General features: G+C 37.0%; 2 protein-coding genes and 1 long non-coding RNA gene across 7 annotated transcripts in view; 1 reads left to right on the top strand and 2 right to left on the bottom strand.

The window, feature by feature from the left end:
- The window catches only part of LOC132151969 (inactive rhomboid protein 2-like), a 62842-nt gene extending 58577 nt beyond the window's left edge, over positions 1 to 4265 (top strand). For all 3 annotated transcript variants that reach the window (XM_059560554.1, XM_059560553.1, XM_059560555.1), the window contains one exon: positions 3539 to 4265. In XM_059560554.1, coding sequence (XP_059416537.1) covers positions 3539 to 3958 — 420 coding nt within the window. In that variant the 3' untranslated portion in view covers positions 3959 to 4265. The remainder of the gene's footprint in view (positions 1 to 3538) is intronic.
- A 1658-nt stretch (positions 4266 to 5923) lies between these two features.
- aanat1 (arylalkylamine N-acetyltransferase 1) lies at positions 5924 to 7285 on the bottom strand. Its single transcript, XM_059560556.1, has 3 exons — positions 7024 to 7285; positions 6647 to 6801; positions 5924 to 6492 (listed from the first exon to the last, which is right to left on the bottom strand). Exons 1-3 carry the CDS (start codon positions 7175 to 7177, stop codon positions 6187 to 6189), a joined length of 615 nt encoding a protein of 204 aa, XP_059416539.1. The 5' UTR covers positions 7178 to 7285; the 3' UTR covers positions 5924 to 6186.
- Positions 7286 to 8944: 1659 nt separating this feature from the next.
- LOC132151334 (uncharacterized) lies at positions 8945 to 11081 on the bottom strand. Of its 3 annotated transcripts, XR_009436387.1 has the most exons (5): positions 11033 to 11081; positions 10113 to 10163; positions 9446 to 9926; positions 9266 to 9343; positions 8945 to 9052 (listed from the first exon to the last, which is right to left on the bottom strand). It is a non-coding gene; the product is annotated as an uncharacterized LOC132151334 (long non-coding RNA). The 3 variants fall into 3 exon arrangements; XR_009436386.1 differs by having other exon boundaries at positions 8947 to 9343; XR_009436385.1 differs by having other exon boundaries at positions 8946 to 9926.
- Positions 11082 to 13387: the final 2306 nt, after the last annotated feature.

The raw sequence follows: 13387 nt of genomic DNA on the forward strand, positions 1-13387 counted from the left end.
GCGCTCCCTTCAGACGTCTGCGGAGAGTTCTCCCGTTCGGGTCTATGCTTGCCGGCCGCAAGCAAGTCTCATCCATCTGATGCCGTGAGTCGGGATCTCCCTTCGGATGTCACCAGAGTCCTCCTTGTCAGCCAGCCCAAAGCTTTTATCTGCCAAACTGAGAGGACCCAGACGTCCGTCATCCTGAGTCTCAATATCCTGTCGGGCAACTCGGGTCCTCCCGGTCGGGCACCACAACCACGCTGCTCCTCCTCATCGGCCGGTAGGGCTCACCGTTCCAACGCCACAAGCTCCCGTTGAGCATCGGCTCGAGCCCTACCGACTGGGCGCCAACAACCACGTAGTTCACTACCTGCAGCTGGTAGGGCCTACTTTTCCAACGCCTAAGTCGGTCCCACCGGAGTACGTAGGCCTTTCCGGCCTGCCAACGAGACGACTTCTCAGAAAATCAATATCAGCCCCCGCTAGTACTCTATGCTATTTTGGGGGGGGCGTTCTTTAAACTTGCGGCTCTCCTCTTGTACATTTGCTTTTTGGTGGCTACTCTAGGTTCGGGCCATTCCCGAGCTCGGAGCCCTTCCTCGGACAGCACGCCAAATACGCATACCATACCTCAGCTAATTATATGTAAGCGTGAACTAGTGAAATTATGTTTTTATTAACAAGATTCGGGAGGAGCACGTCAGATACTTAGCCTAATCGACACAGGTGGACCATAATCAAGTAATCAATCCCATAGTATAAATATCGCTGACTTACCTCTATCCATTGACGGTTTATCAGCATCCCTCCTCCACCCCATCTCCTCACTTTGAGTTCACTTTATAAATAGACGGGGAAGGGGGGGTACTCTAGGTTCGGGCCATTCCCGAGCTCGGAGCCCTTCCCCGGACAGCACGCCAAATACGCATACCATACCTCAGCTAATTATATGTAAGCGTGAACTATTGAATGCCTGGTCTGATGAGTCTTGATTTCTGCTGAGACATTCAGATGATGGGGTCAGAATTTGGCATAAAGAACATGAAAGCATGGATCCATCCTGTCTTGTCTCAATAGTTCAGCCTGGAGGTGGTGGTGTAATGGTGTGGGGGATATTTTCTTGGCACACTTTGGGCCCCTTAGTATCAATTGAGTATTATTTAAACGCCACAGCCCACCTGAGTATTGTTGCTGACCATGTCCATCCCTTTATGACTACACTGTACTCATCTTCTGATGGCTATATCCATCAGGATAATGCACCATGTCACAAAACTCAAATCATCTCAGACTGGTCTCTTGAACATGACAATGAGTTTACTTTGCTCAAATGGCCTCCACAGTCACCAGATCTCAATCCAATAGTGTTGCTTTGGGATGTGGTGGAACGGGAGATTCGGAAGTGCAGCCAACAAATATATCTAAATAAATTAAATTGAAGTTAAAAGAAATGCCTATATAATTTTTTTAAGATAAGTGGTCCAATACTGAGACAGTATGTCACAATTTGTAGCGGATTAATATTTTAGCATTATTCTCATCATAAAGAGTGGTTGCATCAACTGATAGCTGTAAATGGCTAAGTAGATTCATATTTGACCCTGTAGTGGCATGTATTGACATTACAAAAATAATAATAATAATAATAATTGCAATTCTGCTTTCAGATTTATACCATTATCCATCTGGATCACTGTTTATGCACCTGCCTGACACTCAGCCCTTTGTTTCTCTTCCCTTTTGCATAATAACAAGGCGTAATTAATGCCCATTAAAAATGTGTACAAAACACATCTTTCAGTTTGCGAGATGACATCAGAGACTGAAGCTATGTTCCAGCATAACAGGAAGTCACCTTAATCATCTAAACACTGGTCTTTAAAGAGATAATTTAACCAAATATTAACATTGTGTCACCATCTGTTTAATGTTGGTTGGAACCCAATGTTTTTTTTTTTTTTTATGGGGGTTGATACATCCTTTCCTTTTATACAAGAAATTGAGGCAAAGGACAGCAGGACATAATGCTGTTTACCCAGTAACTCTCATCACCCAGGCTCTAAACCCCAAGAGAGCTGCAGGGGGGCTGAGGCCTATACTTAAAGACCCAGAAGTAACTGGGGGAGAGCAGTTCATACCATGCTTTGTGTACCATGCACTCTACCAAAGATCTGCTATAGCTAGAGCTTCATCTTTTTCTTTAAGCACTAGTCCATAGTATGGAACAAATAACATGGAGCGACTTCTTCGCAGGTGAACTTCCACTACTTATTAGCATTATTGAACCAAGGCCAAAGTAGAGCACCCATCCAAAGTGGGGCGATATCCCTAATTCAAGACTCAATAGTTGCCAAGGGTGGTAAACTAAGTAGAGGGAATCTATACTGCTGTTCTTTCATCAACCCTTAAGGCCATCCAAAGGGTAAGACATATAGCAAACAGAGGGAGTCTGCTGGGTTGCTGATCATAATTCTTTTCACCCTGCTCTACCCAAAGGGGTACTTGAGTCATACTGAAAAACCCAACAGTAGCTGCGGAGGGAATTAAACAAAGAAGAGGCAATCTTTAAATCCTACATAATGCTGTTCACCTTGCTCAACCATTGGCCTGACTAAAGGGCTTCTGACCAGTCAAGCCCTTTCTTTCTTTTTGGTCATCATTAAATTGGTTAGTGTCATCCTACCTTTCTGATATCTTGCACAATCATATTACAATCATAAGACTTGTGCAGTTTGCACACAAGTTTTCTAAGATTATATGATCTTGCATGAATAAGGGATGCCCATACCTCTTTCTTTTGTGTTTATAATTTGTTTGCAATATGAATATTACAGTAGACCCATGAAATATTGCAATTTTTCACACTTATGCATGTTTTGTTGTAAATGTTATTTAATATGGTGTTGAGTACACTAAGCTTTCAAATGTATACAAACAAAGAAGTGAACATATGTTGAAGGGAAGATTTTCAGTGAATATTGACTTCAATTTTAGACTTTTCCTCAAACAAAACTATTTATGGTTTTAGAAGCCATAAAATAACCTGGATATTCCACTAAGCATTTTAGCTGAAATCATAGAGGTTTGGGGTGACATGCTAAGGAGGATACATTTTCAATTTTGGTTAAATTATTTAAATTATTTTTTATTTTTATAGCCATTAATAAAATAGGGATTGCGTCAAAGCAGCTTTACAGTGTCAAAAAGTAAAATAGTTAGTCAATAATGCAAGAGGACAATAACAAACTAATTTTTTTCATTTAGTTTATTGATGATTCAGTGATGTCATCATCCAATAGTGTCTGTGCAATCAGTCAAGCCAACAATATTGCCAGAAATTTAGCATCCCCAACTAAGCAAGCCAAAGGTGACAGTGGCAAGGAACCAAAACTCAATACAGTAGGTGGCAGAAATGGAGAAAGATTTAACTATTCATTAAAATTGTGCCCAATTGAAATTATCAAATGATTACAGCATCCCTAGCATTAAGTGTCTTGAAGGAATGTGCTTTAACCATTTGTGATACTGACATGACAATCTTTTTCTTATACTATAGGTTGGTCCAGCAGGGTCTCAGTTCGGTTTGTTAGCCTGTCTGTTTGTGGAGCTGTTCCAGGCCTGGCAGATGTTGGAAAATCCACGGAAGGCATTCCTGAAGCTTTTAGGCATTGTTCTTTTCCTTTTCTTCTGTGGTCTTCTGCCCTGGATTGACAACATTGCTCACATCTTTGGGTTCCTCAGTGGTCTTCTCCTGTCCTTTACATTTCTTCCATATGTCACGTATGGCACCTTAGACAAGTACCGCAAACGAGCTCTTATTTTGCTCTCACTGCTTGTCTATGTGGGGTTGATGTCTTCACTTATTGTCTGGTTCTACATTTACCCTATAAACTGGCATTGGCTAGAACATCTTACCTGCTTGCCTTTTACCAGCAAGTTCTGTGAACGCTATGACATTGATCATGTGGTACACTAACTTTTTTTTTTGTAGACTAAAGAATTTTCTAAGGACTGCAATGGACTGAGTAAAACATCAACATTCAGTAAAACAGCAAATCACAGACTAGATTTGAGATTTAGCATCTCTGTAACCAGTAGAATGTACAATAGTCAATTTATTCCAAAATCAGTTCTAAAACATTTCTGAATAATGTGCAGGTAAACTATGATGTGTTCAGCTTAAAATGTCTAACATCACATGTCCTTCCAGAATTATGATTTGTTTAAACAATGAGCTTTATACTGTCATATATGCTTACACTTTTAAATACATGCTTGTTAAATTTTTTCTGTTAACTTCACACTAACAATCTTTGAAATATAAAGTACCATTCACATAAAGATTAATTTCCTGTTAATTCAGCTTTTTTGTATTTGTCCAAACAACATTTCAGTGAACTACATAAGGTTCTTATAAAATACAAATCTTTTAGAGTCATTTCACTGAACTGGCTATGAATTGTTTTTTTTGTTTTTTTTTTTGTTTGTTTGTTTGTTTAAACTTCAGTGACGATCAAAAGAATACTTTATTCTTAGGTCACATTTTGTACTTCTATAGACCACTACAAACCTCTGGCTAGGCTTGTAAAATCTAGTTCCACATTAATGAACACACTCGTGTAGCTCCCCATACTTCTTTTTCTGTATTACAAGCATGTTTCCTCAGACAACTAAAAATGAGATCAAATAGATGTGGCAGTAATTTCCTGAATAGTAGGCTCTGTTAATCATTTCACTTCTCGGTGCATTTCATATGTTTCATAAGTCATTTAAATATTTAATTGTTTTTATCTATCACTTTTTTTGTGCTCAGAATAGAGATCCTGTTTTGCACTCAACAGAAGAGTTTGTTTACAACCAGCTATTAATGTTAATAGGTACATTACATGCATGAAATCATGTGTATTCACTTATGGATTTGTGGTCTCCTTTTATTTTAGTATCAAAGTAAATTCAGCTGTCGTTCTAATTGATATTCAGTGCACAATAGTTTACTGAGAACAGCACTTGTGCCTTAATAGACTATAGGAGTTCTCTTGAATCTGACAATCTGGAATATTTTTGTCAAATTTAAATGTGTTGAAGGTGTACAAATACGATTGGAGGTGCACCAAATAAGTTGTGCTTTAAGTAATAATTATACAAATAAAGTTTGTAAATGTTATTATTTTTTTTTTTGTAAAACGAATGTCTTTATGATGTCTTTCACACTTTGCTTGTTTAATAAAAGCTTTTTTTTAATGTGACTAATTCTCTGTGCCTCTTTTAACAAATAAATGAATTGCCATTCCAGAATCATTACCCTGTGAACGCTACAGATGTTTACACAAAGTTCAGAGAGCAATCATTCTGAAAAATATATTCTTTATTTCTTTTTAATTACAAAATTTACAAAATCTTGATTCAACACTGTGAAGATATAGGTGGTGGATTTCTGTCTTAACCCTCTCATGTGTTTTTTGATGATTTCTGTTTAGCATACCTCTGCACATTGGACATTAATAAATTGTACTAATGCCTAACCAACACATTAAAAGTTTCTCATGTTTATGGGATTGTATATTAAACATTGGCACTCACAGACATAACAGACAACACTGCATGTTCTCTTGTGGCTGTTTTCATGAGAGATCACAGTGGAAAAGTGTTCAGTTGATGCTATTTTAATGCTTCACCAGATTAGACACACATCTAAAGCAGCCACAAGACACTGAACACAAAAACTACCCTAAAGAAGAACGGTTAACTGTTGAACCACTATTTTATCTTTCCAGCCTTAACCCCCAAACTCACAACACAAGATCTGTCATGAATTAAAAAATGTGCACGATTAATTAAAAAATTTAATCTAAAGAAATGCATACCAAATATAAAACAAAATAAACAATAATAAATATAAACCTAGCCTATTAGATAACCTGACTTTGATGCAAAAAAACAAAAAAGGTATATTTAGCCATCTTAGATAAGAGAGTGGGATGCAGTTTGCTCTGTCCACCCCCCCCCCCCCCCCCACCCTCACACACACACCTTTTTTTTTAAATGTGTATCTAATATTTTTTGCTATGCTGACCAAGGCTTACAAAAGTAGACGTAAACAGCACTAGACCACAAAATATCTATATCTAGACCAAAACTAAAAGCTGCTTCATCACACCCTCTGCTTCTTTTGAAGGTCCAAAGAGCTACATGACTAGTGATCCCTTAACAGCCACTGTTACGGCGCATGAATGCATGTCCCCTTATAGGATAATACATCTCGATGAAGGTAAGTGACCCTACGGAGATTTCAGAAGGACCTTGCCCCTTAAAGCCAGTCTTCTGGTAGAAAGGCACCAGGAAGTCCTCACACATGAGCACGGCACGGCGGACATATGGTAGACATCGCAGATACTGCAGGTAACGCCACAGCAAGATAGATCCTTTTCCCTGTTGGCGGAAGGTCCGGTGGACTGCCAGCACATGGATGTGGACAGTAGACCCATGAGGCTTGTGAAGGGTTAATGCATCCTATTAAAAGGAATAACTGAAATGAGTCATGTACACCAATTATAAGAAACCTAACTACACATATTTACACGTTAAAATTGAATAAAACAGGAATATCAATTTTTAATCAATCATTTCTGACAATAACGAATAGATGATTTGAAGATAAGATTACAGTGGTAAGACGGTCCTGGTCCCAGAGTGATCCAATGATAAAAGCAACAAGCCTCCCCTGTTCAAACCAGCCCAAAGAAAGCTCAGGACAGAGGGTTAGGAAGTGCCGGACCTCATCCAGGTGAAGAGGACATTCTCCAGACACAGATATAAAAGCTGAGAGATAAAATGAGAAAATAGCTTTATAGAAATGTTTTATAATATAGTTCTCTATGGTTAGTAGGCTACTTATTCATATTGTAACACATTTGATACAATTTTACATGTAACACTAAAATAAGTCTACTGTTTTTCTCTTGGATAAGTAGTTCATACTTACAAATAGCCTAACTACTGAACAAGAAGATTCACAAAATGAAAAAGAATGATTTATCTCACCCTCTCTCTCTATTTCGAATACGCTGATGGCGTCCTCAGCGTTGAGCGAGCGGAACTCGCTGGCGGGGAGCGTGTGCCGGCGCTGGCGGCCGGGGGAGATCGGGGCTCTCATGTGGATGGGCTTCAGGAAAGGCAGCGCGCTAACTACGGACATTTATGCAGTTATAAATTCTTTTTGGTGAGTTAAAAAATTAATAAATAATATTCAAATGTCCTTCAGATATGTTTGATTTCCAAGAGCTTTGTCGAAAGTGAATCACGGAGAGACGCACTAAGAGCATTTATACCCTTCCATCTGCTTAAGAACCATAAGTAACCATAAGCCTTAAACCGGCCCCCATTTAATTATTAATCACATTCACTGAAACCGCGTGACGGTGTTTGATGGTGATATTGTTCTCAAACCATTGGACGAGATCAGCCTTGAGTGGTTTTCAACCTTTTTTTTTTTGTTGGGGGATGGGGCAGCGCCCCCCTACCCATTATCCAGGTGCATTACCGCATCCATTAAATTAAATGTAGTCTAATCGTCTTCACACTCTTAGAATAGATTGAACCTTTAGAGTTAAAAAAATAACCTTTAGGTGCAAAAATGAACTTCTAGCTATCAAAAAGGTTCAAAGTTGAACTTAAAGGTTCTATGATGATCCACTGGTTATTTGGCAGTTATTTTAAGAACCTTTGTTGTGGTAAAAGGTTCATATTAGAACCTAGCATATTTAAGGTTCTTTCATGAACCTTTTCTAAGATGTACTGTAAAGACTAGAGTACAGTTAGAACATGATTTGCTTAACCGTTACATTAGTAAATTATTAATTTACACACTCAGTATCATTTACTCTTATTCATTTACTAATTGTGATGTCAGATGCAGTTGTGGCAACATTGTTGATACAATGTGTTTTCTCTGTACTCATGACCACCTCACATATCTCTAAATTGCACAATAATCTTTAGTGCACCATGTTGTTGTCAATTTTTAGAACACAAATTAAAAATCACACAAAAACTAAGTTCAGTTGTATGTTCATAAATGAACCAGAAGCTATTCTGTGCTAAATGGAGAGAGTGAAGTGAAATTCTTACCCCTAAAAATAAACTTTACACTCTTAGAGAAGAAAAGGTTAAAAAATGAACCTTTTGAGGTTCCTGGAGATTGCAACTGTGGGGGAACCTTAAAGGTTCATTTTTGAAAAGGTTCTAATTGGAACCTTCACTTAAAGGTGCATTAATGACCCTCATCAGTTCCTTTATGAACCCTTTTCTAGATAGCAATAACATTATTATTGTTATTATTATTATACATTATATAATTATTAATAATAATAATAACAATAATTGGCCATTGTGGGTGGCATATTGGTTTTGGCATTATGATACATTAAACAGTTTTCAGTAAAAGTCAGGGTGTCTCTCAACTTTGAAGCATATTCAGTGTTGAAGTTGAAGTGTAGAGCTGTGTTTGTCATGGTTCATGAATTTACTGGTTTTTTCTTGTCTCGTGTATTTGTTGTTTTGGGTGTGAGTGGGCGTGACCGAGCGATCATGCTGATCAGCACGCCAGCTGATCGCACTCCCAACACCAGCTGCTGCTCATTCACTCACTCATATAAGCTCAACGCATCTCTCCTCTCTTTGTCAGATTGTTGTTTTGGTGTCCTTCAGTGTGTGTTGTCGTGTGCCGTCTCCAGTCCTGTTCCTGATTCTAGTTCCTGTTCGATGTCTTCGTGGTGTTCGTCTTGTCTGGATGTTCACTTCTCTGGATTCAACGTCACCTGTCGTCACCAGCACGCTGACCATCGAGTCCCTGCACCACCAACCCACCCGAGCTCCAGTACTTCTCTGTGTTTTGTTCTACTCTTAATAAAGAGTTTACTTGCATTATTGCTTCCGCTTCTTGTATCATGACAGTGTTCACATCATGTACTTCACAGACCTCCTCCTCCACTTCCATCATTATTTCTTAAAGAGACTCCACATCCAAGGCATGTCCCTTCATAAACAGCACAGGCTTGGGTGTATCTGGTTCCTAAACAAGGAGAAAATAATGTTATACTATAACAATATTTAGTAGTTAATGTGAAATGTATTATATATATATATATATATATATATATATATATATAGCTCCATAGAATAATTCCATTCTAAAAACAAATGTTTAGAAGAAATCATAACCAAGAGAAGGGGTTGAAAAAGAACAAATTATAGATTTAGATATTATGGATACAAATACACTCACCTTACTGATGACACAAAGAGATCTCAGACTCTGCTTTAATAGAAGTGGAAACAGCAGGACAGCAGCAACCACTGACATCTTTAATAGAAAATTTGTTGAATTGAATATGGCATAGGCTACTATTTTTCTGATCATTGTGATTCTTAGCTTTACTGTTCATGCAAATCAGTGATTTATTACCTTTGTGTGCCAAATCAACACAGATTTGTTTTTCTTCATCCAGCTCAGTAACAATATCTCCCCCAGCTGCTCTTCTTTAGCGCTCGTTGATCTCTGTTTATGCCACCAGACTCTGTCTGTAACTGACCTTGACCTCTTTTGATACAAATCTTGACCAGATAGATCCTGCAAAATAAATAAATAAACATATACATGAAACATTCTCACAGGATAATAGAAATGTAAGTATTGAAGTGGCACATTATTTTTAGCAAACCTACCTCTACAATGGTTGCAATATTTTTGATGGACTCCTGGTAAAATGATCTGTTTTCTTACTTTACTGAACCTGCAACAAATGTCATTTTTTCTTCAACATTAATCAAAGGTGATCTTTCTTTTTTGAATTTGTTTTTAAGCACATCCTCTGCCAGTCTTTTCTCTCAAGAGCTGGTATTTGGTAACAAGGGCTGAAAACAACTTGTGTTCACCTGTTGCATACCTGAAAATAGAGAAAAACATTTTTACCCTCAGCATTCTCTAAAATTATAAACTTAATGCATGGAAATTACCATGTATATACGCATTTAATCAAACAGACCTTGAATTGTTTTTGATCTTGTTTGCTTTGTCCTGTCAAAGAAAAAATCTCTGGTCTAAAGTAATTTTTTTCTTGTTTGCTACAAACAAGCAATATGTTGTCTTGAGATTGATCCAGGTGGAATATCAACAGGAAGTCCTACAAAAAAGTTTCCAGAAAGGTGCATGTTAGTATGGTAAAAACAGCTCAGTGATTTGCAAAGATAACAATATAGTTTGGCTAAACATATGTGGACACCTGACCTGACATCACTCCTAACTGAGCATCCCATTAAAAATGGGAATGCAATAAAGTTGCTTTGTAATAACAACCAAATGCATAAATATAAGAAAATGTCAAAGTCTTCCGTACATCCCATTAAATAATTACAATAGTAAATAATAATGAGTAAGGTGTCCACATATTTTTAAACACATGTAGAATAGTAACTTACTCGTGGTGTCTGTGGTCTTGCTGGCATCTCAGTATTTAGGTTTTCTTGTAATCTTATAAATTTAACTTCATCCTTCATTTTTGGGGGAATATTTAAGCTTTCGTAGTCTTAGTTAGGTTCATTAAAGTGTCTCCGTAAATTTCAGTATCTGTTAAAACAACAGGAGTCATAAAATTACATTCATAAAGTTAGAGTTAGAAAGGCAGTTATAAAGTACATACAAACAGTGTTATTTTAATTTGGCATACTACCCTTATATAGGGACAACGGTATCTCTTCTGAGGATTGATGATAATAGCGTCCTGCTGTCGTCCAGGTTCAGTTCTTCATGAATGAAGTAGCAGTACATTACCAAGCAATCAGTGTAGCTCGCGCCCTCTGCTGGTGAAAATAATCAAAACACGAGTGCTCTGGACGGGTAAATATTGTGGCCACATTAACATCTTGTGTGCTTAATTCTGAGGCACGTCGTCAGTTATTCATTATGTAACACACAGTTATGACATTAGGTAGGTGTTGTTTTCATAGCTTTTCTAAAAGGTCATACTTTATTTGAAATGTTTTGTTGTCTTACCTCAGATATTCGTGCTGCTCCACTCAGTGCCGCTGTTTGCGCCTTGAATGTTTGTAACGGTTTTTCCGCGCGACCTCTGATCTTGCGCGTAACAGATTCAGTGCTTTGCGTTGCGTTACGCAACTTGCTATTAAGCCCAGAAACCTTTGCCCTGCTTTAAATGCATATGGTTTGATTGATTTTATTCCCAAAATCGAAACAATATCGTAATAATAAAAGTAATAATAAAGATGATGATGATGATGATGATAATAAAAAAAACAATTACTAATAAGAAAGAAAGATAGATAGAAAGAAAAAACGAAAGAACGAAAGAACGAAAGAAAGAAAGAAAGAAAGAAAGAAAGAAAGAAAGAAAAATAATCTTGCTGACAAAACCTTACACAACTAATATAGATATGCTTCACATTTGAAGGAGTGTTATACAAAATGACATAACGGTGTTCCTCAATAATATAAACATGTCTAAAAAGGTGCTTTGCAACCAAATTCATTTAAAATCATTCGCTTTTGTCATTTGTCATGTTCTGAGCTGAATTAGTAGGCTATCTGAGAATTGAAGGTTGAATGTGGTATGGGGAAAATTTAAAGGATGTACAGCTGTAAAATATGAAGATAGAATATTGAACATAAAGTAAATAAATTTTTAGGGGTAATAATTTCACTTCACTCTCTCCATTTAGCACAGAATAGCTTCTGGTTCATTTATGAACATAAAACTGAACTTAGTTTTTTTCTGATTTTTAATTTGTGTTCTAAAAATTTACAACAACATGGTGCACTAAAGATTATTGTGCAATTTAGAGATATGTGAGGTGGTCATGAGTACAGAGAAAACACATTGTATCAACAATGTTGCCACAACTGCATCTGACATCACAATTAGTAAATGATTAAGAGTAAATGATACTGAGTGTGTAAATTAATAATTTACTAATGTAACAGTTAAGCAAATTCTGTTCTAACTGTTCTCTTTCTAGTCTTTACATTACTTATAGAAATGGCTCATGAAAGAACCTTAAATATGCTAGGTTCTAACCTTTTACCACAGCAAAAGTGCTTAAAATAACTGCCAAATAACCAGTGGATCATTATAGAACCTTTAAGTTCAACTTTGAACCTTTTTGATAGCTAGAAGTTCATTTTTGCACTTAAAGGTTCTTTTTTGAACTCTAAGGTTCAATCTCTTCTAAGAGTGCATGTCGATTTTCAGTGCTTTTGGTGACGTTGATATATATATATATATATATATATATATATATATATATATATATATATATATATATATATATATATATATATATATATATATATATATATTAACAGCCCGATTTGGCTGGACTTGAAATATTATTATCATTAATTTCCCAAGGAGCAAAATAAATAAATAAATAAATAATATATATATATATATATATATATATATATATATATATATATATATATATGTATGTATGTATATATATATGAAATTTGGCATTCAAACCAACAGCAACAAGTCAGCAAACAAGCAAACATTTATGTGAATTTTTCAGTGCTTTATCGTTCCTGAATGCTGGATATTGTGTTGACGGGAAGTTCGGCAGCTGCGCTACAAAAGCTGTGCAAACTCTTAAGTAAAATGCAGTTGCACCACCGTTTAGTCTAGTATCATTGGTTTTAAAGGAATACACCGGACGCGAACGCCGCGACACGTTGCGTCAAAGCACCTAGAATCCATTATAATCAGTATTTCTGTCACTGAGCACGCTCTTTCAGGCACTCCACGCACTTGCGCTGCCGTGCTAACAAGACATACAGTAGGCTATACATAGCCTAAGTAAAGTTCTCTTTAATGTTCCACTGTAGATTTTCTTTTGTGAATTTTAGCTCATACCATACATCTTTGGTATAAGCTCTCCTTAACCACACGACCCCCGTTTCAAAAATGCTTCCAGCGCCCCCGGGTATTCTCCGAAAGCCCCGTTGAGAAACACTGCCCCATAAGAAAGTCTGGATTAAAGCAGTAGCCTATACCTGTACAAACAAATCACCTTCAGTTGGGCTGATGGATCAGTTCCATGAAACAGCAAAGCTGGAGGATTAGAGTTATTTACAAAAAAGACTGATAATGACTGTACAGAGCTAGGAATATCACATGAGAATAGAGTGCTGTAATACTGAATATCAGCGTAATGTCCATGCTGATATTCAACAGGCTTAACAGCTCGACTGAGAATGAAATATTACAGTGAAATAATACAGTTCTAGCAATAACTCAGCTAATTTTTGGTTCCCATAACATTCCCGAAACGTGGTTCCCAGAACATTATTTTTATGGTTTGTTTTTAGCCAGAAAAGTTTTCTTAACGTTCC

The sequence above is a fragment of the Carassius carassius genome, chromosome 10 (genome assembly GCF_963082965.1).
Source record: "Carassius carassius chromosome 10, fCarCar2.1, whole genome shotgun sequence".
NCBI lineage: Eukaryota > Metazoa > Chordata > Actinopteri > Cypriniformes > Cyprinidae > Carassius > Carassius carassius.

Coding starts and splice junctions, on each gene's coding strand:
- aanat1 (XM_059560556.1), bottom strand. CDS start 7,177: ATGTCCGTAGTTAGCGCGCTGCCTTTCCTGAAGCCCATCCACATGAGA. Junction 6,802..7,023: donor ATTCGAAATAGAGAGAGAGG/GTGAGATAAATC, acceptor TTTATCTCTCAG/CTTTTATATCTGTGTCTGGA. Junction 6,493..6,646: donor ACCAGGACCGTCTTACCACT/GTAATCTTATCT, acceptor TCCTTTTAATAG/GATGCATTAACCCTTCACAA.